The 27847-nt window shown below is 39.5% G+C and overlaps 1 protein-coding gene across 9 annotated transcripts; it reads left to right on the forward strand.

Moving 5' to 3' along the window:
• Nucleotides 1–991: 991 nt before the first annotated feature.
• On the forward strand, nucleotides 992–21381 carry ccr8.2 (chemokine (C-C motif) receptor 8.2). Of its 9 annotated transcripts, none has more exons than XM_087286639.1 (8): nucleotides 1081–1216; nucleotides 3370–3519; nucleotides 10823–10889; nucleotides 14132–14198; nucleotides 14818–14847; nucleotides 16712–16762; nucleotides 17277–17351; nucleotides 17432–21381. In XM_087286639.1, the coding sequence occupies exons 6-8, from the start codon at nucleotides 16737–16739 to the stop codon at nucleotides 18513–18515; spliced, it is 1185 nt and encodes a 394-aa protein (XP_087142765.1). In that variant the 5' UTR covers nucleotides 1081–1216; nucleotides 3370–3519; nucleotides 10823–10889; nucleotides 14132–14198; nucleotides 14818–14847; nucleotides 16712–16736; the 3' UTR covers nucleotides 18516–21381. The 9 variants fall into 9 exon arrangements, with proteins under 9 accessions (XP_087142763.1, XP_087142764.1, XP_087142768.1 ...); XM_087286640.1 differs by lacking the exons at nucleotides 1081–1216; nucleotides 3370–3519 and adding exons at nucleotides 9093–9230; nucleotides 12478–12544; XM_087286637.1 differs by lacking the exon at nucleotides 10823–10889 and having other exon boundaries at nucleotides 992–1216.
• The last annotated feature ends 6466 nt before the right edge of the window (nucleotides 21382–27847 follow it).

The raw sequence follows: 27847 nt of genomic DNA on the forward strand, positions 1-27847 counted from the left end.
GACCCTCATGATGTCATAGAAAATGGCTGCTCTGACATGAAGGCGGGAAAAATCTGTACAAATGTCATTGTTTGAAACGTAAACAGTTTTGGTGTTGAGAAATGGAAACTGGTAAGTGTGTGTAAACTTTCTATGTTAGGTTAATAAATGATGTTTAAAAGAAAATGTGTCTGTGTTTATTTCAGTGTGAATGGGAAGATGATATGGGCTATTGTTTGACATGAAAGTGATATTTTTTACAAAAACACAATGCCAATCTTGACAATAAAACAACATATATACATTACACAATTACACACATGCACAATACAGATAACACTACAAAGATTCATATTTATGTATGTATTTTATGTACGAGTGCAATGAGATGTGTGTTTGTCAGTCACAGTGTCTTTGGTTTTACCCTGTTACAATTCCCTATTGAGTTTAAATGACTTTTGTAAACCGATTGTGTTGCAGAATTTTACAAGGGCTTTCACAATGTTGGGGGTCTTCAGGCAGCCTAAGGGTACAGCTTCTGGAAACTGGATAAAGATCCCATCAGTCAACAAATGCAAATGTCTTGACTTGCAATGGACCAACACAGTCTATCACATGTTTTCAAATAGCTCATTTAACACAATAACTGGCTTTAAAGTTGCTGGTAAAACAACTTGAATTACTTGAAAGCAAGAATTACATTTACGATAATATGGTGACAAGATTTTATTCCTGGCCAGAAGGAATGTTTAAGAGATTATATCAGGTTTTCAGTGTACTGAAAGTTTGTAGTCATTATATAATGAATACATACCCATGATAGGGATGTGAAAGAACAACTTGAAATACAGAAATCAAGTCATGTTATACTCTCTCAGGATTCAATATCCGCATAAGCACATCATCACTTAAAAAATATGTAAAGCCATATTTAGGCAAATCCAACTTCTCAATCACAGAGGATTTACGTCAACCATGCTCCATCAGCTTGTTAAGCACTGATTTGTTGCCTACTGAATGGAAAAATCAAAGCTAGGCTAAACAATCACATTGGAGGAACAAACATTTCAACTTTAGTTTCATCAGTCACTTCTCTAAAAACGAGTTATAAAAAAGCTTAAACTTATCCTCAGTTGTCCAAGCTTGTGCTCGAGTAACAACTCATTGCTGGAATACATTCAGAAATTCCTGCTGAACTCATCCTTGCAGGACATACATTGTACATCAGCAACCTCAGGTAAAGAGTTAACTTTACTTCCAGCTAGATCATTTGCACAGCAATTACACAGCAACCTTTTCTACACCAGTTACAATATTGGAATGCAAGTACATGTGTTAAGAAACTCTCTCAGTAACCCTAACTACATTTCTGGCACCAACACAACTAGACTGAGGAGAGAAGGATAGTGTATTTGTTTAAATAAATGTACATTACCGTGGATACCGTAGCTCTTGATACATCACAAAGTCTTGCTGTCTTAGTCATAGATGCACCAACACTGCTGATTAAACCTTCACACACTGCCCTTACTGGTGGAATGTGCAATCAATGAAGATTGGCCACCAGCCCAGTAAACAATTGTGTGTTTAATAGATGTCTAATAGACATCTGAACATAGATAGCTCGGCTAAAACAATGCTAAATTCGGGCTGTCAGTGAAAATCTAATAGACATCTAAGAATAGCTCAAAACTAGACTAGTCATCAAAAAGACAGATTAGACAGACTTTGTGTAGTCATTTATTTCTGTTTATTTGATGACTAGTCTAGTTTTGCCATATTCTTAGGTGTCTATTAGATTTTCACTGACCTTTATTAGACATCTATTAGACATCTTTTAAAAAAAAAAAAAAATGCATGCTGGGAGGCAGGTTAAATTTATCCATGAAACTTCCAACACCAATTGGCCAACCCCTGTACACACACACACGTGTGTGTGTGTGTGTGTGTGTGTGTGTATGCATATATATATATATATATATATATATATATATATATATATATATATATATATATATATACAGTTGAAGTCAGAGTTATTAGCCCCCCTAAATTATTAGCGCCCCTGTTTATTTTTTTCCCCAATTTCTGTTTAATGGAGGGAAGATTGTTTCAGCACATTTCTAAGCATAATAGTTTTAAAAACCTATTTCTAATAACTGATTTATTTTATCTTTGCCATGATGACAGTAAATAAAATTTTACTTGATATTTTTCAAGACACTTCTATGCAGCTTAAAGTGACATTTAAAGGCTTTACTAGGTTAATAAGGTGAACTAGGCAGGTTAGGGTAATTAGGCAAGTTATTCTATAATGATGGTTTGTTCTGTAGACTATCGGAAAAAAAAATTAGCTTTAAGGGGCTAATAATTTTGTCCCAAAAATTGTTTTTAAAAAATTCAAAACTGCTTTTATTCTAGCCAAAATAAAACAAATAAGTCTTTTTCTAGAAGAAAAAATATTATCAGACATACTGTGAAAATATTCTTGCTCTGTCAAACATCATTTGGGAAATAGTTAAAAAAGAAAAAAAAATCAAAAGGGGGCTAATAATTCTGACTTCAACTGTATATAAATATATATATAGACTAAAACCAAAACTAGAATAGTGATCAAATAAACAGAAATGAATGACTACACATATAAAGTCTGTCTAATCTGTCTATTTGATGACTAGTCTAGTTATGGGCTATTCTTCAATGTCTATTAGATTTTCACTAACAGCCCAAATTTGGCCTTGTTTTAGTCAAGCTATCTATGTTCAGATGTCTATTAGACATCTATTAAGCACGAAATTGTTTGTTGGGCTGGTGGCCAATCTTCATTGATTGCACATATATATACACCATATCTAAAAAAAAATAAAATAAAAAATGCAAGCAAAGTTAATTCTGCCAGAATTTCGTCTCAATACCTACAGTTTTGTAATTAAATAGCAAACAGATGAAATTATATGATATGTATATGTTTTCCACCTCACCTGATATATATCACCACATTACCTTCTTCTTCTGCATCTTGGCTCAGTACCATGTCTTTGACAGTGGTGATATTTTCAACAGTACGGCCAGTACTTGCAATTATTTTCACCAAGTCATCCAATCCACCTTTTCTCTAGTTTTTAGTTACAAATTTACAAAGAAATCGCTCGTAAACCTTTGATCAAACTTGTAGCTTCATACAAAAACAGTATTTTTATTTAAGGCTTAAAAAAAAATGCAGCTAAAAATAAATACGTCATCATTACGCCACAATTACGTCATCACCAATGAAAGTAAATAAAAGGATTATTGTGATGCACAGATTGCCCTGTATATATATGTATGCCTTGTAAAAAATCTTCGATTTTCTTTGTCGTTGTCTTTCTTTCCTTAAATAATTCCCTCTAGTGAGTGGAGCTAAGATGTGAGAAAAGGAACAGATAAAGGGAAGTGAGGAAAGAAAGGGAGGATGCATGAATAAAAACTGCAGAACAACAGTAGAAGTCGATCACACCTATTCTTCGAATATCTGAGTTTGGTCACATGTTCTCTTTTCAGGTAGGCTTCAACTATTTTTTTTTCTTTTCACCATTAATTAATTCTCTTGCAAAAAACTGAAAAGGCAAGTACCATTGGCAAACATTTTTTTACTCTGACACGATTTCAGTACTTTATTGTTTGGATTTTACTGAAGTACTTGTTTTTCACTGAGCAAAGAGAAAAACTGAGTGCACTCAGCAATTCCAGCATTTTGGATGTGACATTTGTAGTAAAAATTCAAAGCATAAATTCACAGAGAAAGTATATGTTAACATTATATTGAAACATCTGATTATATTTTCAAACAACTAACCACAGAGTTGTGGGTTTAGAAAAATATCAATCTGTAAACATTGTTTATGTTCTAAATGAGGAAAATAAATATAATTTATGGACGTGACAAAAAAAAAAAATGTGAGTTTACAGTTTACAACATACTTTGTAGAAATTCTGTGAATGTAACAGCACAACCCAAAAGAAACAATGCTAATCAAAAAGATACGAGTTGGCCCACCATAGAACAAAAAAATAGTTGATTTTATTTTATTTAAAATCTTTGCATTTAAAATGGAAAAGCTTTGTTCTGTGACACATGTGAAATTGACACTTGTGTGACTTTGATTAATCAAATATAATTGACAAAGACATTTTTGCGGATTTTAAAAGTAAATAGTTGCTTACACAAAAAATGTTGAAATGGTTTCGCTATTTCGATGAAAACTTTTTTTTAATGGCAAGGTTGACATTTGCATGGAATTTCTCATGTATGTTATATATGTTTAAAATCTCAGAACAAAAATAATTTTGATGTTTGGTTACCACTCTGTAAAAAAGCTGGGGTGCTGGAAAAATATAAAATAAATTACAGAAATTTACCTTAAAATAACAAATATTATATTACAGAAATTTACCTGAAATTTAAATTTAAGGAAATTTCTGTAGTTTAATGTTCGTTATTTTATGGTATATTTCTGTAATTTAATAGCCGTTATATTACTTTTTTTTCCGTCACCCCAGCTGCCGGAAATAAACCATAAAATTATGGATTTCTTTTATATATTGCAGCTACCTAAATTCAGGTAAGTTATGCAGTTTAAACATTCTCCTCTTATTAATTGGCTTGCTGAGAAGAGGAGAAATTTGATTTATCAGACTTTTGGCTTTTTGGGTAACTGGGTATTAATATCTAAACGAAACATTATTATGAATTAATGATGAGTTAAATAATGTATTAATTAACATTTAAGTTTAAGCTAAATGTATCTTATGTCTTATGCAGACAGAATCTGCGGACGTTTTTGGCCATTTCTGCAGAGAATTTTTGTAAAAATCTGCGGATTTCTGCGCAATTACTATTGGAGTATCATAACTAAAACCTAAATATGTGAATTTAAAAAATAATATCTTTTTAACTTTTATTGAATGTTTACAATGCAAATCCAATTAGATTCACTTTTTTTTGGTAAACAAAGCAAGTCATATGTAATATCTCTACTAAAAGACAGAAAATATTACTTTACAAACTGCATTGTACATAAATCAGATGGACATTTTTATATAAGTCTGAAATATAAATATTACTGTAATTAATTTAAAAACTGAATAAATATAGATTTACACACATTTACTCAAGTAAATAAACAGAATTATTGAAGGGCTAAAAATCTGCGGAATTCAGCGCGCTCAGATTCTGTGTGGGCCTACTCATGAGCTGTTAATATATAATCATTATCATTAAGTCATCCTTAACTATTCATGAACTTCTTTGTTTAAACTGTTCAAGTCGACGCAGACTGAAGTTCTGTTGTTATTCAGTGTAAACACACTAGACGGATGTGCAAAAGGAATCCATAAGTAGTTAAAGGGGAAATGAAGCACACAGTCAAGTTTAAATTGTTTTGTACATTGGATTCTTCCTAAATGAAAATAAATTAAACAACCTTGATTAATGTAACCATTTAGAAGAAAACAACATGTTTCACTATAGCTTTTAGACCTACAGAGCCCCGCCATTTTGGAATGTCGCTGTGCCTGATGTCACAGGGTTGGTTCTGTTTCCTCAGCTGAACAGTAACAGTGGAAGTAAAGGACAGAACACGGAGACTGGACAGCCTAATTTAACAGTTGTAGAAGTGGAGCTGGTGCAAATACAAGCATCAGATGTGACGCCAGACACTTCTAAATGGTTACATTAATCGAGCTTGTTTAACATATTTTTATTAAAGGGGAATCCAATTTAAAAAATAATGTGAACTTGACTGTGTGCTTCATTTCCCCTTTAAGGATGAGTTAATGATGATGTGTGAAGTAAAGTCATGACATAATTATATATTAATAGCTCATGAGTTCATGATAGTTACATTTTGCACACATGAACTCACCTGACTCATGTTGTAGTTAAAGTTAGGTCATGAATAGTGCATGCATTAAATCATTATTAGTTCATGATAAAGTGATGTTTAGTTTACATTATAACACATCATTATTCATATACTGTTATTGTAAAGTGTTATTGCTTTTTGTTTGTTGGAAGATGCAGGCTCAAAAATTGCATTGAATGGAAATATTTGAATATTATCAACACAGGCTCATTCTAAAAACGTAGACCCGCAGACGTTTCTGGAGGCCGTGTATTATGAAGCCGGAAATATGTAAGGCTGCATTTAATTTTTTTAAGCGAACGCTACAGGCAGGGCCGGAGCAAGCTGAACTGCCGCTCTAGGCAAAGAACGATCATGCCGCCCTCAACCCTACTGTGAAAACGAAAGTGACTGGTTATGAAAATGAAGTGAGGTGTCGCAGACCTCTATTCTGCCGCCCTATGCGTGGATATAACTGAGGATGCGTGTGTGCTAAGGGAGGTGTCGCGGACGCCGCCCTCTCTATTCTGCCGCCCTATGCGCGGATATAACTGGCTTTTGCGGGTGTTGCGGACCTCTATTCTGCCACCCTATGCGCGGATATAACTGAGGACGCGCGGGTGTCATGGACCTCTATTCTGCCGCCCTATGTGCGGATATAACTGAGGACACGCGGGTGCTGATGGAGGTGTCGCTGATGCCGCCCTCTCTATTCTGTTGCCTATGCGCGAATATAACTGAGGATGTGGGTGGTAAGGGAGGTGTCGCGGATGTTGCCCTCTCTATACTGCTGCCCTAGGTGGCCGCCTAGGTCACCTCTATGGACGCGCCGGACCTGGCTACGGGGCGGTGTGATGCCATTCCTTTTGGCACTTACCGGCTGACCCCTTACCTCTGTGTGGCGGGCTTTCCCGCTGCAACCAGTTTGTCCAGTTAGCTCATCTTGTTCGTTGGCGGACTTAAGACGCAGAGAGGAGTTCACCATTATGACGACGACGACCGGGTTCGTCTGTGGAAGAGCGGTTTCAGAAATCAGGTAAGACAAAAACAAATTCCAAAAAAATCGAAATTTACGAGTGAACAACATGGTGATTGATAAAATCGAAAACTTGGTAAAAATCAGATGCAGGCTTTTCTTTTTCTGGACGGCTTGTGTAAACCGTGGGCTGGGTTTAGGGAAGTAAGTGGGCGAGTGGGTCAATCAAAATAATTGCTTGGGTTTAGGGAAGGAGGAGGGTAGGTCGGTGGATTGGCTGGTCGCCCCGTTAATCATTCAGTCGGTCGTTAGCTGCCTCCGGTGGTTCACATGAGAACAGCACGGGTGAGAGCGACACTCGCGAGAGGCATTTGAGATATGAAAAAGCACACACCCTCTCGCGGATTCGCAAAAACTAAAGCTGCAAAAATACATACCTCCCGGGACATATTTTGTGGTCTCCAGAAATGTCCGCGGGACTACGTTTTCAGAATGAGCCTGGGTTGAATATTATAGCCTTGAGAGTGATCTCTGGACCAGTACAAAACCTTCAATTGAACAGAACACACTAGCAATGTAACAAGCACTGTAGATTTCTTCAGAAATGTAAACATGTAGTCCTGTTTTACATGCTTGCCTCTTGAGTCTGAAACACTTTTTTTTTCTCACAGTAAAAAGACTGCAGAACATTTGAGCTAAACTCTTGCAAGGCAAACGAAAACCCACAAAAGAGCAAAAGTAAACCATCCTGTTCATTGCTTTCATGTTTTCTGTATTAGTGTGTTACAAATTCAGTTGGTCTAGCTAACAATCATCACATATGTAGTGTAGTAATAAATAACTTAAAGAAAAGAAGAGGCTATCTTACTATAAAAGTAAAGCTGTGTTTGGGCAGATCATTAAAAGTGCTTTTAAGTGGTCGGTGTGTGCAGACTCAGAGTGTGTCAAACCACATGCTAACACTATATTATCAACACAGGCTCATTCTGAAAACGTAGCCCCGCGGACGTTTCTGGAGGCCGTGCATTATGTAGCCGGAAATATGTATGGCTGCATTTAATTTTTTTAAGCAAACGCTACAGGCATACGCGGATATAACTGAGGATGCGTGTGTGCTAAAGGAGGTGTCGCGGACGCCGCCCTCTCTATTCTGCCGCCCTATGTGCGGATATAACTGGCGCGTGCGGGTGTCGCGGACCTCTATTCTGCCACCCTATGCGCGGATATAACTGAGGACGCGCGGGTGTCGTGGACCTCTACTGTGCCGCCTTATGTGCAGATATAACTGAGGACGCGCGGGTGTCGTGGACCTCTATTCTGCCGCCCTATGTGCGGATATAACTGAGGACACGCGGGTGCTGATGGAGGTGTCGCTGATGCCGCCCTCTCTATTCTGTTGCCTATGCGCGAATATAACTGAGGATGTGGGTGGTAAGGGAGGTGTCGCGGATGTTGCCCTCCCTATACTGCTGCCCTAGGTGGCCGCCTAGGTCACCTCTATGGACGCGCCGGCCCTGGCTACGGGGCGGTGTGATGCCATTCCTTTTGGCACTTACCGGCTGACCCCTTACCTCTGTGTGGCGGGCTTTCCCGCTGCAACCAGTTTGTCCAGTTAGCTCATCTTGTTCGTTGGCGGACTTAAGACGCAGAGAGGAGTTCACCATTATGACGACGACGACCGGGTTCGTCCGTGGAAGAGCTGTTTCAGAAATCAGGTAAGACAAAAACAAATTCCAAAAAAATCGAAATTTACGAGTGAACAACATGGTGATTGATAAAATCGAAAACTTGGTAAAAATCAGATGCAGGCTTTTCTTTTTCTGGACGGCTTGTGTAAACCGTGGGCTGGGTTTAGGGAAGTAAGTGGGCGAGTGGGTCAATCAAAATAATTGCTTGGGTTTAGGGAAGGAGGAGGGTAGGTCGGTGGATTGGCTGGTCGCCCCGTCATTCATTCAGTCGGTCGTTAGCTGCCTCCGGTGGTTCACATGAGAACAGCACGGGTGAGAGCGACACTCGCGAGAGGCATTTGAGATATGAAAAAGCACAAACCCTCTCGCGGATTCGCAAATACTAAAGCTGCAAAAATACGTACCTCCCGGGACATATTTTGTGGTCTCCAGAAATGTCCGCGGGACTACGTTTTCAGAATGAGCCTGGGTTGAATATTATAGCCTTGAGAGTGATCTCTGGACCAGTACAAAACCTTCAATTGAACAGAACACACTAGCAATGTAACAAGCACTGTAGATTTCTTCAGAAATGTAAACATGTAGTCCTGTTTTACATGCTTGCCTCTTGAGTCTGAAACACTTTTTTTTTCTCACAGTAAAAAGACTGCAGAACATTTGAGCTAAACTCTTGCAAGGCAAACGAAAACCCACAAAAGAGCAAAAGTAAACCATCCTGTTCATTGCTTTCATGTTTTCTGTATTAGTGTGTTACAAATTCAGTTGGTCTAGCTAACAATCATCAAATATGTAGTGTAGTAATAAATAACTTAAAGAAAAGAAGAGGCTATCTTACTATAAAAGTAAAGTTGTGTTTGGGCAGATCATTAAAAGTGCTTTTAAGTGGTCGGTGTGTGCAGACTCAGAGTGTGTCAAACCACATGCTAACACTATATTATCAACACAGGCTCATTCTGAAAACGTAGCCCCGCGGACGTTTCTGGAGGCCGTGCATTATGTAGCCGGAAATATGTATGGCTGCATTTAATTTTTTTAAGCAAACGCTACAGGCATACGCGGATATAACTGAGGATGCGTGTGTGCTAAAGGAGGTGTCGCGGACGCCGCCCTCTCTATTCTGCCGCCCTATGTGCGGATATAACTGGCGCGTGCGGGTGTCGCGGACCTCTATTCTGCCACCCTATGCGCGGATATAACTGAGGACGCGCGGGTGTCGTGGACCTCTACTGTGCCGCCTTATGTGCAGATATAACTGAGGACGCGCGGGTGTCATGGACCTCTATTCTGCCGCCCTATGTGCGGATATAACTGAGGACACGCGGGTGCTGATGGAGGTGTCGCTGATGCCGCCCTCTCTATTCTGTTGCCTATGCGCGAATATAACTGAGGATGTGGGTGGTAAGGGAGGTGTCGCGGATGTTGCCCTCTCTATACTGCTGCCCTAGGTGGCCGCCTAGGTCACTTCTATGGACGCGCCGGACCTGGCTACGGGGCGGTGTGATGCCATTCCTTTTGGCACTTACCGGCTGACCCCTTACCTCTGTGTGGCGGGCTTTCCCGCTGCAACCAGTTTGTCCAGTTAGCTCATCTTGTTCGTTGGCGGACTTAAGACGCAGAGAGGAGTTCACCATTATGACGACGACGACCGGGTTCGTCCGTGGAAGAGCGGTTTCAGAAATCAGGTAAGACAAAAACAGATTCCAAAAAAATCGAAATTTATGAGTGAACAACACGGTGAGAATGTGGTAAAATCGAAAACTTGGTAAAAATCAGATGCAGGCTTTTCTTTTTCTGGACGGCTTGTGTAAACCCTGGGCTGGGTTTAGGGAAGTAAGTGGGCGAGTGGGTCAATCAAAATAATTGCTTGGGTTTAGGGAAGGAGAAGGGTAGGTCGGTGGATTGGCTGGTCGCCCCGTCAATCATTCAGTCGGTCGTTAGCTGCCTCCGGTGGTTCACATGAGAACAGCACGGGTGAGAGCGACACTCGCGAGAGGCATTTGAGATATGAAAAAGCACACACCCTCTCGCGGATTCGCAAATACGAAAGCTGCAAAAATACGTACCTCCCGGGACATATTTTGTGGTCTCCAGAAATGTCCGCGGGACTACGTTTTCAGAATGAGCCTGGGTTGAATATTATAGCCTTGAGAGTGATCTCTGGACCAGTACAAAACCTTCAATTGAACAGAAAACACTAGCAATGTAACAAGCACTGTGGATTTCTTCAGAAATGTAAACATGTAGTCCTGTTTTACATGCTTGCCTCTTGAGTCTGAAACACTTTTTTTTTCTCACAGTAAAAAGACTGCAGAACATTTGAGCTCAACTCTTGCAAGGCAAACGAAAACCCACAAAAGAGCAAAAGTAAACCATCCTGTTCATTGCTTTCATGTTTTCTGTATTAGTGTGTTACAAATTCAGTTGGTCTAGCTAACAATCATCACATATGTAGTGTAGTAATAAATAACTTAAAGAAAAGAAGAGGCTATCTTACTATAAAAGTAAAGTTGTGTTTGGGCAGATCATTAAAAGTGCTTTTAAGTGGTCGGTGTGTGCAGACTCAGAGTGTGTCAAACCACATGCTAACACTATATTATCAACACAGGCTCATTCTGAAAACGTAGCCCCGCGGACGTTTCTGGAGGCCGTGCATTATGTAGCCGGAAATATGTATGGCTGCATTTAATTTTTTTAAGCAAACGCTACAGGCATACGCGGATATAACTGAGGATGCGTGTGTGCTAAAGGAGGTGTCGCGGACGCCGCCCTCTCTATTCTGCCGCCCTATGTGCGGATATAACTGGCGCGTGCGGGTGTCGCGGACCTCTATTCTGCCACCCTATGCGCGGATATAACTGAGGACGCGCGGGTGTCGTGGACCTCTACTGTGCCGCCTTATGTGCAGATATAACTGAGGACGCGCGGGTGTCGTGGACCTCTATTCTGCCGCCCTATGTGCGGATATAACTGAGGACACGCGGGTGCTGATGGAGGTGTCGCTGATGCCGCCCTCTCTATTCTGTTGCCTATGCGCGAATATAACTGAGGATGTGGGTGGTAAGGGAGGTGTCGCGGATGTTGCCCTCCCTATACTGCTGCCCTAGGTGGCCGCCTAGGTCACCTCTATGGACGCGCCGGCCCTGGCTACGGGGCGGTGTGATGCCATTCCTTTTGGCACTTACCGGCTGACCCCTTACCTCTGTGTGGCGGGCTTTCCCGCTGCAACCAGTTTGTCCAGTTAGCTCATCTTGTTCGTTGGCGGACTTAAGACGCAGAGAGGAGTTCACCATTATGACGACGACGACCGGGTTCGTCCGTGGAAGAGCGGTTTCAGAAATCAGGTAAGACAAAAACAAATTCCAAAAAAATCGAAATTTACGAGTGAACAACATGGTGATTGATAAAATCGAAAACTTGGTAAAAATCAGATGCAGGCTTTTCTTTTTCTGGACGGCTTGTGTAAACCGTGGGCTGGGTTTAGGGAAGTAAGTGGGCGAGTGGGTCAATCAAAATAATTGCTTGGGTTTAGGGAAGGAGGAGGGTAGGTCGGTGGATTGGCTGGTCGCCCCGTCATTCATTCAGTCGGTCGTTAGCTGCCTCCGGTGGTTCACATGAGAACAGCACGGGTGAGAGCGACACTCGCGAGAGGCATTTGAGATATGAAAAAGCACAAACCCTCTCGCGGATTCGCAAATACTAAAGCTGCAAAAATACGTACCTCCCGGGACATATTTTGTGGTCTCCAGAAATGTCCGCGGGACTACGTTTTCAGAATGAGCCTGGGTTGAATATTATAGCCTTGAGAGTGATCTCTGGACCAGTACAAAACCTTCAATTGAACAGAACACACTAGCAATGTAACAAGCACTGTAGATTTCTTCAGAAATGTAAACATGTAGTCCTGTTTTACATGCTTGCCTCTTGAGTCTGAAACACTTTTTTTTTCTCACAGTAAAAAGACTGCAGAACATTTGAGCTAAACTCTTGCAAGGCAAACGAAAACCCACAAAAGAGCAAAAGTAAACCATCCTGTTCATTGCTTTCATGTTTTCTGTATTAGTGTGTTACAAATTCAGTTGGTCTAGCTAACAATCATCAAATATGTAGTGTAGTAATAAATAACTTAAAGAAAAGAAGAGGCTATCTTACTATAAAAGTAAAGTTGTGTTTGGGCAGATCATTAAAAGTGCTTTTAAGTGGTCGGTGTGTGCAGACTCAGAGTGTGTCAAACCACATGCTAACACTATATTATCAACACAGGCTCATTCTGAAAACGTAGCCCCGCGGACGTTTCTGGAGGCCGTGCATTATGTAGCCGGAAATATGTATGGCTGCATTTAATTTTTTTAAGCAAACGCTACAGGCATACGCGGATATAACTGAGGATGCGTGTGTGCTAAAGGAGGTGTCGCGGACGCCGCCCTCTCTATTCTGCCGCCCTATGTGCGGATATAACTGGCGCGTGCGGGTGTCGCGGACCTCTATTCTGCCACCCTATGCGCGGATATAACTGAGGACGCGCGGGTGTCGTGGACCTCTACTGTGCCGCCTTATGTGCAGATATAACTGAGGACGCGCGGGTGTCATGGACCTCTATTCTGCCGCCCTATGTGCGGATATAACTGAGGACACGCGGGTGCTGATGGAGGTGTCGCTGATGCCGCCCTCTCTATTCTGTTGCCTATGCGCGAATATAACTGAGGATGTGGGTGGTAAGGGAGGTGTCGCGGATGTTGCCCTCTCTATACTGCTGCCCTAGGTGGCCGCCTAGGTCACCTCTATGGACGTGCCGGCCCTGGCTACGGGGCGGTGTGATGCCATTCCTTTTGGCACTCACCGGCTGACCCCTTACCTCTGTGTGGCGGGCTTTCCCGCTGCAACCAGTTTGTCCAGTTAGCTCATCTTGTTCGTTGGCGGACTTAAGACGCAGAGAGGAGTTCACCATTATGACGACGACGACCGGGTTCGTCCGTGGAAGAGCGGTTTCAGAAATCAGGTAAGACAAAAACAGATTCCAAAAAAATCAAAATTTACTAGTGAACAACATGGTGATTGATAAAATCGAAAACTTGGTAAAAATCAGATGCAGGCTTTTCTTTTTCTGGACGGCTTGTGTAAACCGTGGGCTGGGTTTAGGGAAGTAAGTGGGCGAGTGGGTCAATCAAAATAATTGCTTGGGTTTAGGGAAGGAGGAGGGTAGGTCGGTGGATTGACTGGTCGCCCCGTCAATCATTCAGTCGGTCGTTAGCTGCCGCCGGTGGTTCACATGAGAACAGCACGGGTGAGAGCGACACTCGCGAGAGGCATTTGAGATATGAAAAAGCACACACCCTCTCGCGGATTCGCAAAAACTAAAGCTGCAAAAATACATACCTCCCGGGACATATTTTGTGGTCTCCAGAAATGTCCGCGGGACTACGTTTTCAGAATGAGCCTGGGTTGAATATTATAGCCTTGAGAGTGATCTCTGGACCAGTACAAAACCTTCAATTGAACAGAAAACACTAACAATGTAACAAGCACTGTAGATTTCTTCAGAAATGTAAACATGTAGTCACGTTTTACATGCTTGCCTCTTGAGTCTGAAACACTTTTTTTTCTCACAGTAAAAAGACTGCAGAACATTTGAGCTCAACTCTTGCAAGGCAAACGAAAACCCACAAAAGAGCAAAGGTAAACCATCCTGTTCATTGCGTTTTATGTTTTCTGTATTAGTGTGTTACAAATTCAGTTGGTCTAGCTAACAATCATCACATATGTAGTGTAGTAATAAATAACTTAAAGAAAAGAAGAGGCTATCTTACTATAAAAGTAAAGCTGTGTTTGGGCAGATAATTAAAAGTGCTTTTAAGTGGTCGGTGTGTGCAGACTCAGAGTGTGTCAAACCACATGCTAACACCACTGCTCAGCTGTTATGACTACCTAAGCTGTTCATGTTGTAACTGGTTAACTATTCACATAGAATATTGTTCAGCCTAATTATTTATTTTGTGCCATTACAGCACTTTGAGCCATTTAAAGTGGAGTGTTGCACTTTTCTTCTTATAAATAGAGTGAACATTTTAGTACTGTAACTTCCTCTTAAAACGTGCAGCATGGTGAGAGCCAATCGATTCATTGCTACTGCAGTCAGTATGAAACTAGTCTGCAGTCTGCAAAAGACCCTACCCCACTTAACCTATATAGGAAAACCAATAGCCTGAAAAAAAAAACTATAATACATCATGATTTTTTGACTGATCTCATACGATTCGATCTTATCTGATCTCAACTTCCTTTCTTCGCTTGGAAGGTCACAGGGAAACACCACAATCCCACAATCGTGAGTACTCTTTTCAAGGACATTGTTGATTTGACCTATTTTTTATAAATAGTATGCTAAAATGCTGTGTTTGATTGTTGTGAATGTGCCTGAAGAGCACTGTATATATGATTTCGAACATCCATCCTTTGAACTGACGTTTTAGTTTGTAATGGAAGGAATGGTTATGGTTTCACACCTTTTTGTATGGTCGGAAAACCAGATGTTGAAAACATTTAAAGTCAAAGAACAATTCTCAAGTTCACAAGTGGTTTACACCACAGATAGATGCGCGTATAGCCGTATAGGTATGTGCAATTTTATTACAGTGTATATATATATATATATATATATATATATATATATATATATATATATATATATATATATATATATATATATATATTACTACAAACTTAATGTAAAAAAGTGTGCGCACATACACTATTTAAATAAAGATAACTAAGTTTTTATAGTTACTGATGTTCATTGTTTAATGACTAAGACGAACATTTGCTTTGCTGTGAACATTAAAGGGTAACATTTTAGAAAGTCTTTTAACATGAATGCTTTTTTTTTTTTTCATTTTTCCATGCTGGGTAAATTACTGTAAAACATTGTGTTCTTTGTTCATTTATATGTACATGAATGAAACTTTAACAAATAAATATGTAATCGTAGCTTTGTCTCCTTTATATTTAATAATGGAATCATTTAAAGGTGATCTATTTGCATTAATATTCTAAACCACCGTCATGAATTCTACCACTGGCTTGTTGAGGTAGGACCAACCACCATCTCTGAATAAAGTTCAAAAACTAAAGGGTCAAAGCAAAGCAAATTTTCTTAGTCATCAAACGACGAACATCAGTAACAATACATAACTTTGTTTTATTCGTTTGAACAGTGTATGTGCATTAACTCTGCAGTAAACATTAAAGTGTATTATTTTAGAAAATCTTCAGTCTTTTAACATGAATGTTCAGATACTCTTATCGTGAACTAACAATGAACATATTTCCACCCTGGGTACATTACAGTAAACACTAGTGCTTGTTTAGTTATGTGTACATTAACAAAACATTCATTTAAATATATCCACTTGTGACGTTAAACAGGCATATGAATAGCATATACACGCTAGCGGTCAAAAGTTTGGGGTCGGTAGGATTTTTAAATGTTTTAAAATAAGCTTCTCCTGCTCATCAAAGCCGCATTTATTTAATCCAAAAATTGTAAAATTGTGAAATGTTATTGCACTATAAAATAACTGTTCAAAAATAGTATATCATTTAATTTAGTTATTTATTCCAGTAATCTTAAAGATGAATTTTCTGCTTTATTATGCAGATGCTTCAGAAATCACTTTAATATTTATTATTGTTGTTGTTGTCATTATTAATATTATTACGATTATTATTTATAATGGTAATAGTCATAAAAGCAATAATGACTGGACTAATAATTTCATTTGAAAATACATATAATAAGTGATAACTAAATATTTAATAAATAAGTATTTAACAATTAAACTTATTTTTTACATTTAATAAATGCCGACTTGATGAACAGAATAATTTCCTTTAAAAAAAAAGAGAAAAAAAAACTCGACCCCAAACTTTTGACCGGTAGTCTGTCTTTCTGTCTGTCTGTCTGTCTGTCTGTCTGTCTGTCTGTCTGTCTGTCTGTATGTCTGTCTGTCTGTCTGTCTGTCTGTCTGTCTGTCTATCTATCTATCTATCTATCTATCTATCTATCTATCTATCTATCATAGTTCCGTCTACTTTATATTTATATAAATAACCTTTATATAATAATTTGATTTATTAAAGGTGATCTATTTGCATTGTTATTCTTAAACACTATTTCCCTGTTTTCTACGCAGTCAGAACTCCTCTAGATCGCTGATCATGAGTTCTACAGCTGGCTTGTTAAGGTAAGATTAAACACCATCTCCCAATATAGTTCAAAACTGAAAGCGAACACTGAATGCTGTTCTACTAAGTTAAAAGCTAGTTGTATTAATCAGTCAACATTTGTGACTTTAAACCACAAGACCAGTCGTAAGTGTCAATTTTCAGTTTTATATATAGTTCAATATTTTTGTTTTTATGTTAGTGTCGGACAATATTTAACCACAAACTGTTTAAAAATTAAAACAGGGTTTTAATATAATTACAGTAAGAAAATGTTACAAAATCTCTTCTATGGAACATGACATTTACTTGATATTCTAATGGTTTTTGACATAAAAAATAATTAATTTTGATCCATAAAATGCATGGATATTGCCAATATATATACACAAGCAATTATGACTAGTTTTGGGGTCCAAGCTCAGATATTAGATTTAAGCAGTGAAGCAAAGCAGATTATGAATTTCATGAGGGCACTTATTTAAGGTTGATGTTCAGATATTCACACATTTTTTTGGTTTCTGTCACGAACAGCATCGCTGCACAGTCTCTGTGGACTGAAATGGAAAACAGCAGCATCCCTGATCTGAATGGTTATACATCTTACATGTGAGGTCATATCATATTATTGTATTATTGTAAAGATGGAGCTCTGTTTTGCTTACATATATATTTTTTTCCTTTTCAAGACCAAACATGGATGAGCCAGTTAGCGATCAGCCAACTACCCCTGCTCATTACAGTTATGATGATTACTACAACTCTGTTGATCCTGACTCAGCACCCTGTGTTTATCCAGCACATGGAGCTAGCATCCTCCCAGTGTTATACTCCCTGTTTTTTGTGGTGGGCTTTCTGGGTAATGCTCTGGTTATCTGGGTGGTTTTGATGGGTGTCAAGCTGAGAAGCATGACTGATATCTGTCTCCTGAACCTGGCTATAGCTGACCTGCTCTTGGTCTCCTCACTTCCCTTCCTGGCGCACTATGCCAGAGACCAGTGGATCTTTGGAGGTCCTATGTGCACTATGGTGCTCAGTGTCTACCACATAGGATTCTACAGTGGGATTTTCTTCATTGTAATGATGAGCGTCGATCGATACCTTGCTGTAGTTCATGCTGTGTTCGCCTTGAAAGTCAGAACAAAGACATACGGGATCTTAGCTAGTTTAGTCATATGGGTCGCTGCTGTCACTGCATCCTTTCCCGAGTTGATACACCTCAAAACCACAGTTACAAATAATCAAACTCTTTGTGCGTCTTATTCGACGACTGATCAATTGTCGTATCATGATTCAAAGACAGCCGGAATCTTTAAAATGAACGTCATAGGTTTAATCCTCCCACTTTCTGTAATAGGATTCTGTTACTCGATGATTCTCATCAAACTGCTGACCGTTCGCTCATCCAGGAGGCAGGCCATGCGTCTTGTCGTGGTGGTGATGGTGGTCTTCTTCTGCTGCTGGGCTCCATATAACATTGCAGCTTTTTTTAAAGCCTTGGAGCTGAAAAGAGTCTTAACTCATTCCTGTGAAAGCAGTAAGGCGATCACTTTAAGTCTGCAGATCACAGAAGCTGTGGCGTACTCACATAGCTGTGTGAATCCGTTTCTCTATGTGTTCGTGGGAGAAAAATTTAGAAAGCATCTTTTCAGACTTCTGAACAGAACACCGTTCAGCAGACTGCAGTTCATGAAGAGTTATATCATACAGGCCACAGGATCTGTTTATTCACAGACAACTAGCATGGATGAGAGATCTTCAGTCGCAGTCTAAGCCCCAATCCCATTTCTTTCCCCTTAGCACTTCCCCCGTTCCCGTGAAGAGGTAGGAGTGTCCCAATTCACTTCAGCTTGAAGGCGTGGGGCTAAGGGGAAGGGGTAGATGCCCCTTTGAACAGAGATTTTTCAGGGGCACACTCGAAACCAAAGGGTAAGAAAATTTCCCAGAATACACCAGCTACAACGGCAGGATAGCTGCTTCTGGAAGTGAGGAGATTCACTAATTAGTAGGGATGTAACGGTATCAGAAATTCACGGTACGGTAATACCTCGGTATGAATGGCACGGTACGGTATTTATTGAAGAATTTACAGGAAAAACAAAACTAATGAAAAGACTCGAAAAAAGTGCCAAATGTGTTTATTTACCTTAATACTGAACATTTCAATGACATACAAATTAGCCATCTATCTGTAAGTTTTGAAACAGGAACTTCAATTTTTAAATTTTAATAGCAAAAAACTATTAAACCATATTAAAAAAATAAAGTTTAAATTTAGTATTGTTGAAAACTCGTCACATTCAACAATTAATCACTCACTCACTCAGATAGAGATGGGTTTTCTTAAGGAAAATTATCATATAACTATAATCTGGCAAAAGCTGGGATCTCTGGGCATGTCCCCTGCAACAGAAAAAAAAACTCTCATTTGGGACTGAGGTTTCTGGGACAGAAAGATATGATTTAACCAAGGTCAACAGCAGTGGGTAACGTTGTGCATTGTCTTTCCACCACTTGAGAGGACAAGCCATGAGTGAGATAGAGGTCTCTTTGCGGTACAAGTCAATGTCTGCATCAATCTAACAAGTGTGCTGTGTTCTGCAGTCCCCATGACTGTTTTTAGTCGTATTCCCGACTTATATTTCACCACAGTCTGGCAGTGCCTGCATATTGTTTTTTTCTTTGTCTGTCACCTTTTCTACTTTTTCGTATCTTTTTAGAAAGAAACCGAAATGCTTCCACACATCTGATTTAAAACCTGCTTTAGGTTAGATCATTTCCAGCTCTTTTTCTTCCCCGCTACTAGCAACACACTCCATTTCCGCATTACTGGATCTATAGTGACAACAGACCGCAAAGGATGATGGCCACGCCTAGGCTGATGGGAATTGTAGTTCCCGCTACCTCCTGTTCGCTTCATTCACCTAAGCAAACTTTTCTCAGAAATGTAGTATTATTGAGTCATGCGCCTACGGTAATATTGAAAAAAATTACTATTGCGGTATGACGGTATTTACAATATTGTTACATCCCTACTAATTAGTATTTTCTGTCATTATTATGAATTTTTACAACAAGCAAGCACATGTTTAAATACATTCATAACCGCGCTCATGTTTTACCTTAATAACTCCGGTATAGCAGTCCCACAACATTCTGACACTCGATGACACTCGAATACCCTTTTAGAAATGTCTAGTGGCTGAGAATGAGCTTTTTACAGTGTCTGCTATAATGTTGTTGTTTTTGGTGTGTTTACATAGATAAATATGAACACTGTGTTATATACACAGTATAGTTATGATCTTATTGCAGCATTATATCATTATGAGGTCACACTTTACAATAAGGTTCATTAGTTAATGGTAGGTAAGGCATTTACTAACATGAAAAAACAATGAATAATACATTTACTACTGTATTTATTCATGTTAATAAACGTTAGTTAATGAAAATACAGTTGTTCATTGTTAGTTCATGTTAACTAATGGTGCATTAACTAATGTTAACAAGCATGGACTGAAATGTTAATAATGCATTAGTAAATGTTCAATTATGATTAATAAATGCTCTACAAGTGTTGTTCATGATTAGTTAATGTTAGTAAATGCATTAACTAATGAACCTTATTGTAAAGTGTTACCAATTATGATAGCAAAATATATGCCTTCAATGATTTCCTGAAGATAAATACCAAAAAAATAACACAACTGGAATAACTACAGCAGTCGCAATCGTATGATCTCATATGATGCAAGAGATCATGATGACATATGATGACGTGCAGGTGCTGTAGTGCTGTCCCATTTTTTAAGGGTAAATTTTAAAGCCCTTCCCCTTCACACTCAGTTTTAAGGGCCAAGGGGAAAAGGTAGGGGTACAAAAATAGAATTGGGATTGGGCCTAAATTGCAGAATAATCAGAATAAAAAATCATAGAATAGGGATTCAGTTGCATGAAGGGAGAAAAGATGTTTTTTTTTTTACAATAGTTACAATTTGCACAGTTTTCTTACTGCTTAAATATGTTGGAATCAATAGCTATGTTTTCATCTAGTTGCGCTGGCAGGTGTGTCTGTCTGTCTCTCTCTCTCTCCCTCTCTTTTCATCTGCAGACCCCGCCCTAATTATGCAAATGACATTCCCTGGGATTGGCTGGTGTGACCCAGGGTGTCTTTTAAAAAAAGTAAAATGGGTGTGGGGCGGGAGAGCGAGTCGATTGGCGTGTTGTTTTGCGTTTAGTGTGATATAAAAACTATTTTGTTGCTATGTTATTTTTGTTATTTTGATATTGTTTTGTTTTTTGGTTTGTTTGTTGATATTGTAAATGTTGAATTCTGTACATGGTGAGAAATAGTAGCGGTTGGACACCACATTTTTCTTTTATGTAAATATTTTCTCCTGTTTCTATACAGTCAGGGAGGTGGGGGTAGATTTAGTATTTTTATTTCTGTTATTTTGTTTAGTGTAGCTAGTTTCATTTTGGTGTTTAGTTAGAGTGTACTTTTTGTTTATTATTTTTCTGTGGGTCCTCTCCAAGGTGTTTGGATTCATGTTTTGGGTGATATAAAAAAGAAAAAGACCCCAAAAAAAAAAAGAGACAAATAAATAAACCCGACTCCAAAGGGTCACAAAAGTGATTTTATTTGTCTGGTGTACTTTTGTTATGGTCTTGACCCTACACCAGGGTCGTAGCAATCTAAAGATGTGAATTAGCCTTGGAATATTGCATAAAATATTTGCAAATAAAGCTGTTTCTCAATATGCATTCTTCAGCGATCTTGCGTCCTTGTGTAACGTCATCATCAACTGCCAAAGTTTAGTTCCAAAACTCAAGACCGCAAGAACGGAGGATGCGTTTAAGTTCCCGGATGTGTTCTTGATATCGAGGACGCACCGATGCAGACTTGAGCACCGAACTTGCTATGGAAGACCCAAAAGTCATTGCGACTTGAGGTGGGAAGCGCACTTTCTATATAAATTTATTATTAAAGTTCAGACATATAACTTATTTATCTCAGGAGTTTTCCTAAATGAATATAAACATCACCATGAAAATCTTAATAAAGACATAAACACATTAAGGGTGTTTATTTGCTGAAATTCATATTAAATCTGTTTTATTTGTATTATGCAACGTTTATTTATAATGTTTTATGTATAGTATATGTTTAAAAAAGGGGGTAAAACCATAAATCGCTGTATGAATGCTGTAATGTTTACATAATTTTCCATTAAAAAACAGTTTTTTTGAAAACCGAACCGTAAATCAAACGCAATGAAGGTTTTTGAAGGCACAAGAACTCTCTTTGGGAGCGCAGGTGTTCAAGACTAGTAAACATATAAAACCATTTTGATGACGGACTTTTCAGTGCATTTTTAGAATGACCAAAACAACTAATCCAGGGTCATTCTGATTATGTACTGTACCCCTATATATATTTCTGGAGAGCGCAAAATATGTCCCAGAATCTACTTTTTAGCAGTATTTGTTTTCGCAAATCTGACAGAGGCCACTTTGTACACTTTTTCAGATCTCAAATTTCTCTCGCGAATGCCATTCGCATTTGCTGTTCTCACGTAAATCAACCTCGTCGTCTGTCCACAAAAATACTTCTCTTGCTTTCTTTGCCATCGTGTTCATTGTTCAACCGGCATTTTTTGTTTAACTATAACCAAATGCAGAGCGAGACACATGCTTCCTGTTTATACTACGTGCATGCCCAGAGTGCGAGAATGGTCACGTGATATACGTTGGTGGTGTAGTGTGGACGGAGATATGTTCAGAAACGCTAGGTGAAATGCTAGTGTGGACGAGGATCGTTTTTTATCTAAAACGCCGTTTTAAAACTAAAACGCAAACGCACTAGTGTAAACCGGCCCTTAATGCACAGCTACGCGCGTTGCATGCGTCGTGGGTCACGACAATCACTTGATGCAGAAGTATAAACCAGGCTTTACACTGCTTTCTCAAGTTTGACAAACCTGCCATTTTGAAATGGAAAACCGAGAGTTTCTCTTATTTCATGGTTAACATACTTTGTGTTTTCACTTAACCTTCTTTCAAAATGGGCCATTAGGTGGCCAAACTCTTATTTCAATTGATACAAAATAAAACTTGTGTGTTAAAAGCATATTTATTGGTATTAATTTAATACATTTTACAATTTTTTCAGCTTTGAATGAATGAATAAATAAATACATCAATTAGTTCATTAAATAATAATATAATATACAATAATATTAATAATAATAATAATAATGATAATAATGCCGAGGCAGTGGCACAGTAGGTAGTGCTGTCGCCTCACAGCAAGAAGGTGGCTGGTTCGAACCACGGCTCAGTTGGCGTTTCTGTGTGGAGTTTGCATGTTCACCCTGCCTACGCGTGGGTTTCCTCCAGGTGCTCCGGTTTCCCCCACAGTCCAAAGACATGCGGTACAGGTGAATTGGGTAGGATAAATTGTCCGTAGTGTATGACTGTGTGTGTAAATATGTGTGTGGATAATAATATTATTATATAATAATTATATAATATTATTATATAATAATAATAATATGTTTCCCAGAGATGGGTTGCGGCTGGAAGAGCATCTGCTGTGTAAAAACTTGCTGGATAAGTTGGCGGTTCATTCCGCTGTGGCGACCCTGGATTAATTAAGGGACTAAGCCGACAAGAAAATGAATTATAAGAATAATAATAAAAATCCTAATAATAATGAATCAAAGTTTTTATGATTTTTAAAATTATGATCAGAATATTCTACAACCATTATACCCAACCAAGATTGCTATCGACAGTATGCTAAGCACATAAAACACACAAGAACCATACAGAACTGAAGCAATTGAAACTGGATCATGGGCTCAACCACAGACCCCATCCTCTACTCACCAAATGACTGAAACTGCAAAGCAGATTCTCTCATGATGAGCGGATTTTACATGAAAAACAATTGTCATCAAGGGCAAAATGATTCAGTCTGACATCCCCTAATAGTGGCCCTTCCGATGAAATTATGAGCAGTTTTCTCATATAGGACCAGTTAGACTCATTAGGCATCACTAACATTCAGTCAAAACATTAGACATCATCTGTTCACAAGACATCAATAGTAACATAGTGACACCTCTTGGAGGGACTGTCCCAATTACTGCAATGAAACCAGTGCTTAGTGTTTTTGCAAGAAAGTTTGCTCATTTACATGTATGTCACAGACATTGGTAAAAGTAAACACAACAAAAAAAGTGAACAAACACATTGCCTTCAAATGTTATTATGTAAATGGTCTATGTTCATAGCTATAAAAATTAAGACAACTTAATAGTTCCATGTTAAAATGGGTTTACTCACTGTTTAATGCAAACATTTGTGTTTACATTTTTGTAAAACTTCAAAAACATACCTGGGTCAAAGATGAAGATCCAATTTTGGTATCTGCATCGAATAAATTGGACAAAAGTGACTGTATATACTTAAACAAGATTAACCTTTAATAAATAGCTGTTTTAAATAACTTTTTTGAACAGAAAATGTCAAATGGAATGGATTTTTTTCACCATTACATCTTGAAATAAACAAAATACCAGGTTGTAAATATATTTACTTGAGTAAGTATTGTGTTACACTAAAAGGACAAAGCATTTTTAAGTTGCTACTTTGAAATCATAATTAAAGGCTTATTTATACCAACCCTTTCTTATAAAAACATTTTGAACTGGACTGAAAAAAGCAGAGCATAAAGGCCCTGGTATACTTCAGCTGAAATAAAGAAGGATCAAATCTTGCCAAAACAAAGTTAGTTTTGAGTCAGTTTCAGTAGTTTGAAACAGCTCACCAAAGCAAACTTTTTAGAGGAGTTCAAGTTGCCTTATAAAAGCCAGGCTACCTTTAGTTTGTGATGCTCAGTGGTTGTGTCATGGAACTCCACCTTCGCAGTTCAGAACCAACAGTCAAAAAAAAAGCTTCACCATGCCTTTTCACTGGCATTGAAATCTTTGTTCTGTGGGTGATAAAGAAGAATGCTGTAACCTGTAAACATGGGCATGGAAAAAAAATGCAGACTGCAAATGTACTGCAGATGGAGTTTGTGTATGGTGTACCACAGAAGCTCTAAAGGCAACCCAGACTATCTCGGATTGGCTGAAGTAAACCACTCAAAGATTTGCAGAAGTATGACATTGTGATGCATCTCACTCCATCTCAAGTAGCATCTTGGTTAAGAATGTAACTTCTCGGTTGCTGTCCTATCCTTGTTCTATGATGGAGGGAATGGAGACGTTATGTCGGAATGACATTACGGGGAATTGCCAAATGAATGCCTATGAACTGGCAAGTGCAGCTTCTCACACATGCACCTACTTATAATTAGCTGTGTATATAAGCCAAGTATCTTGCTCACCTGAAAGAGAGCTAGCCAGACTGTAATGTTGAGGAAGCTAAGTGCACTTAGCCTTCCGCTGGTGATCCAAGATGGGTCTGGATGCAAACCGGGTGCTGCTGCAAGCTGAGCTGCATGCAATCTGCAATTTGCACACCTGACCCTAACACTTTCCCTCACAGTGATGTCACTAGCTCCATTGAGTGCATTGTGTTTGACATTGCATGTTTGAGATATGCAGTCTACGCTTGCATGTTCAAGTCTGCATGCAGATACTATTGCAGTAATCCAGTCATTGAAGCAACGAGTCACAACGTCTCCTTCAGGGTAGGATTGTTATGACAGTAACCGAGACATTTCCCTTCAGATTGGGAACTCTGAGTTATGTTAAAAGGACATTATGGGGAAGTGTATTTAAAGCACCACAATAGCTAGATCTGCCACGCCTTTGGTGAGATGTTTGCCAAGCATATAGCGTGTGCACAAAGCATCACCAAAGACACAACCTGCCAACATCACCAGGCCCTTGAATACTAGAATATGGGAATATTAGAATTTAGAAGAATCTTTTGCTTGCCTTAGCTGTAGGCTAGTGATTTGTAGAGATATGACAGTATGTTAGAAAAGCATTCCAGTCCAGAAAGGGAAGAATGCTGCAGAGACCACTTGTTACCCAAGCAAGATCTAGCAACAGTCTAGTAACAGTCTGTGCATGTGGTATAGCCCTGACCAGCGGAGCACTACAGGAATGGTTAGCTGGTAGGGAAGACACAGGTCCACATGAGCGGTTGGCACTGATCCCCTTAATGCGGGCTGACTAAGTGGGGATGCCAGACAAAGTAATTGGCCAGGCATTCAGCTCCTCTTTGAGATGGGCTTTAGGGACCTCAGAGGAACTCTCTAGGGTTCACCAGATGGTAAACTTAGTAGCAGAGTGTAATAAGTTCATACATCTCTCAGTGTCATCTTTAAGTGTCACCCAGCCCGCAGTTCTATAAAAGTCTGTTAGAGACATGCCTTGTCCTAAGGCACAGAATGCGGACAAGACACAGTAATAAAAGAGCTGGGTCTGTCTCCTTCGCAGACAGTGATTGGAGACTCACTACCTGGGCACATAGCCGAGCCAGGGGCTTAGAATAAAATGAGAGTAGGCAGGCCTGAATTACAGGCATGATTTGCTGACCAAAAATGCCTCCAGACCCCATCCAGCAGAGCTGTCTTCATGGACAGAAGATACTGCATCAAGGCAGGACAGGCTCTGCTTCAGCATATCCTGCAAGGAAGGATAGCTCAACTCCGAGTTGGCATGTTCGGAGGTCTTCTCGGCAAGAAGAGCACCAATCAGTAGCATAGGTGTCACTTCAGGGCATGGGTGTAGGTACTCCAGATCAGTTGAAGGGTCTAGCTTGATTGTATCCTTTGTTTTGACATTGAACAGTGAAATGTGCACCCCTAAAATAAAGAAACCCATCCGCTGGCACCCTCAGAGCCTGTGGCAAAATGTGTCTAAAAGGCAGCATGTTCCATACTGGCAATGCTTAAAGTTTCACACCCAGAGAAAGAGGAAACTGTTCACTGATAATTTGGGTACTTCTGTGCTGCTGATCTACTTGCAGATGGGATTATTGGCCCTCTCAGATCAGAGATCAGTCCCTCTCTTCTCCGAGTGGCCCGTCTCAGGGTCCCTTTGTGGTTTGTTTACTGGACTTAGTAGCACCCTAAGGTAGGGTGTCAGTTTCCTGCAGGGGCTGAATGTGGCGGCTGAGCTGGTGGAATGGGTTGCGGTGACTGAGCAGGTTTGGAAGGCGCAGGCATATGCTTTCAGCCAGAATAAGCCAGCATGCGTGGGTGAGTTGAGCATTCTATTCAGTAGTAGGCCAAATACACATAAAACTACAAATCATTTAAATGATGTTTATCTATCCATTGTATCAGTCAGTCACACTGGGACATTTCAAATGATACCAAACACGATGGTTAAAATCAACTGCATCAATCATACATCTTTGTGAGTGGGCTGAGTGGTGAGGAGATTGGGTGAAGGAGAAGTAAAAATGGGAGACTGGTAAAATGCAAATGAAGGACCTGGATTTTTACTCTGTGGGGTGTGGAGGCAAATGTCTGCCCAGCTAAAAAATCCAGCTTAAACCAGCCTAAGCTGGTTGGCTGGTTTTAGCTGGTCAACCAGGCTGGTTTTAGATGGGTTTTGGCCATTTCCAGGCTGGTTTCCAGCCATTTCCAGCCTGGTCTTAGCTGGTCAGGCTGGGAGATGACCAGCTAAAACCAGCTTGACCAGCCTAGCCAAGCTGGGAGTCCAGCCAAAACCAGCTATATCCAGCTTTAACCAGGCTGGTCAAACTGGTTTTAGCTGGATTTGGCTGGTCATTTTTCAGCCTGACCAGCTAAGACCAGGCTGGAAATGGCTGGAAACCAGCCTGGAAGTGGCCAAAACCCCTCTAAAACCAGCCTGGTCGAACAGCTAAAACCAGCCAACCAGCCTAGGCTAGTTTAAGCTGGATTTTTCAGCAGGGTGTGTTTAAAAACCATCTTTATATTGTCCGTATATGAATACATCAACGTAGGTATCTAAAACCTTACAACACAGTGACATATTTTCCCAGAGAGGACATCTGTGAAATCAGTCACTGACTTCATTGCTGGATCCAACACAGAAACATCTTGCCATGTTTGGTCAAGGTGACAATGCCTTACAAACTGGCCTCCA

Source organism: Danio rerio, chromosome 16 (genome assembly GCF_052040795.2).
Source record: "Danio rerio strain M-AB ecotype USA chromosome 16, GRCz13ab, whole genome shotgun sequence".
NCBI classification, from domain to species: domain Eukaryota; kingdom Metazoa; phylum Chordata; class Actinopteri; order Cypriniformes; family Danionidae; genus Danio; species Danio rerio.

Excerpts from the sequence above, each read along its gene's own strand:
- ccr8.2 (XM_087286637.1), top strand. The coding sequence starts at position 16,737 with ATGAGTTCTACAGCTGGCTTGTTAAG. Across the intron at positions 16,763-17,276 it reads TCTACAGCTGGCTTGTTAAG|CATCGCTGCACAGTCTCTGT; the intron begins GTAAGATTAAAC and ends TGTCACGAACAG. Across the intron at positions 17,352-17,431 it reads AATGGTTATACATCTTACAT|ACCAAACATGGATGAGCCAG; the intron begins GTGAGGTCATAT and ends TTCCTTTTCAAG.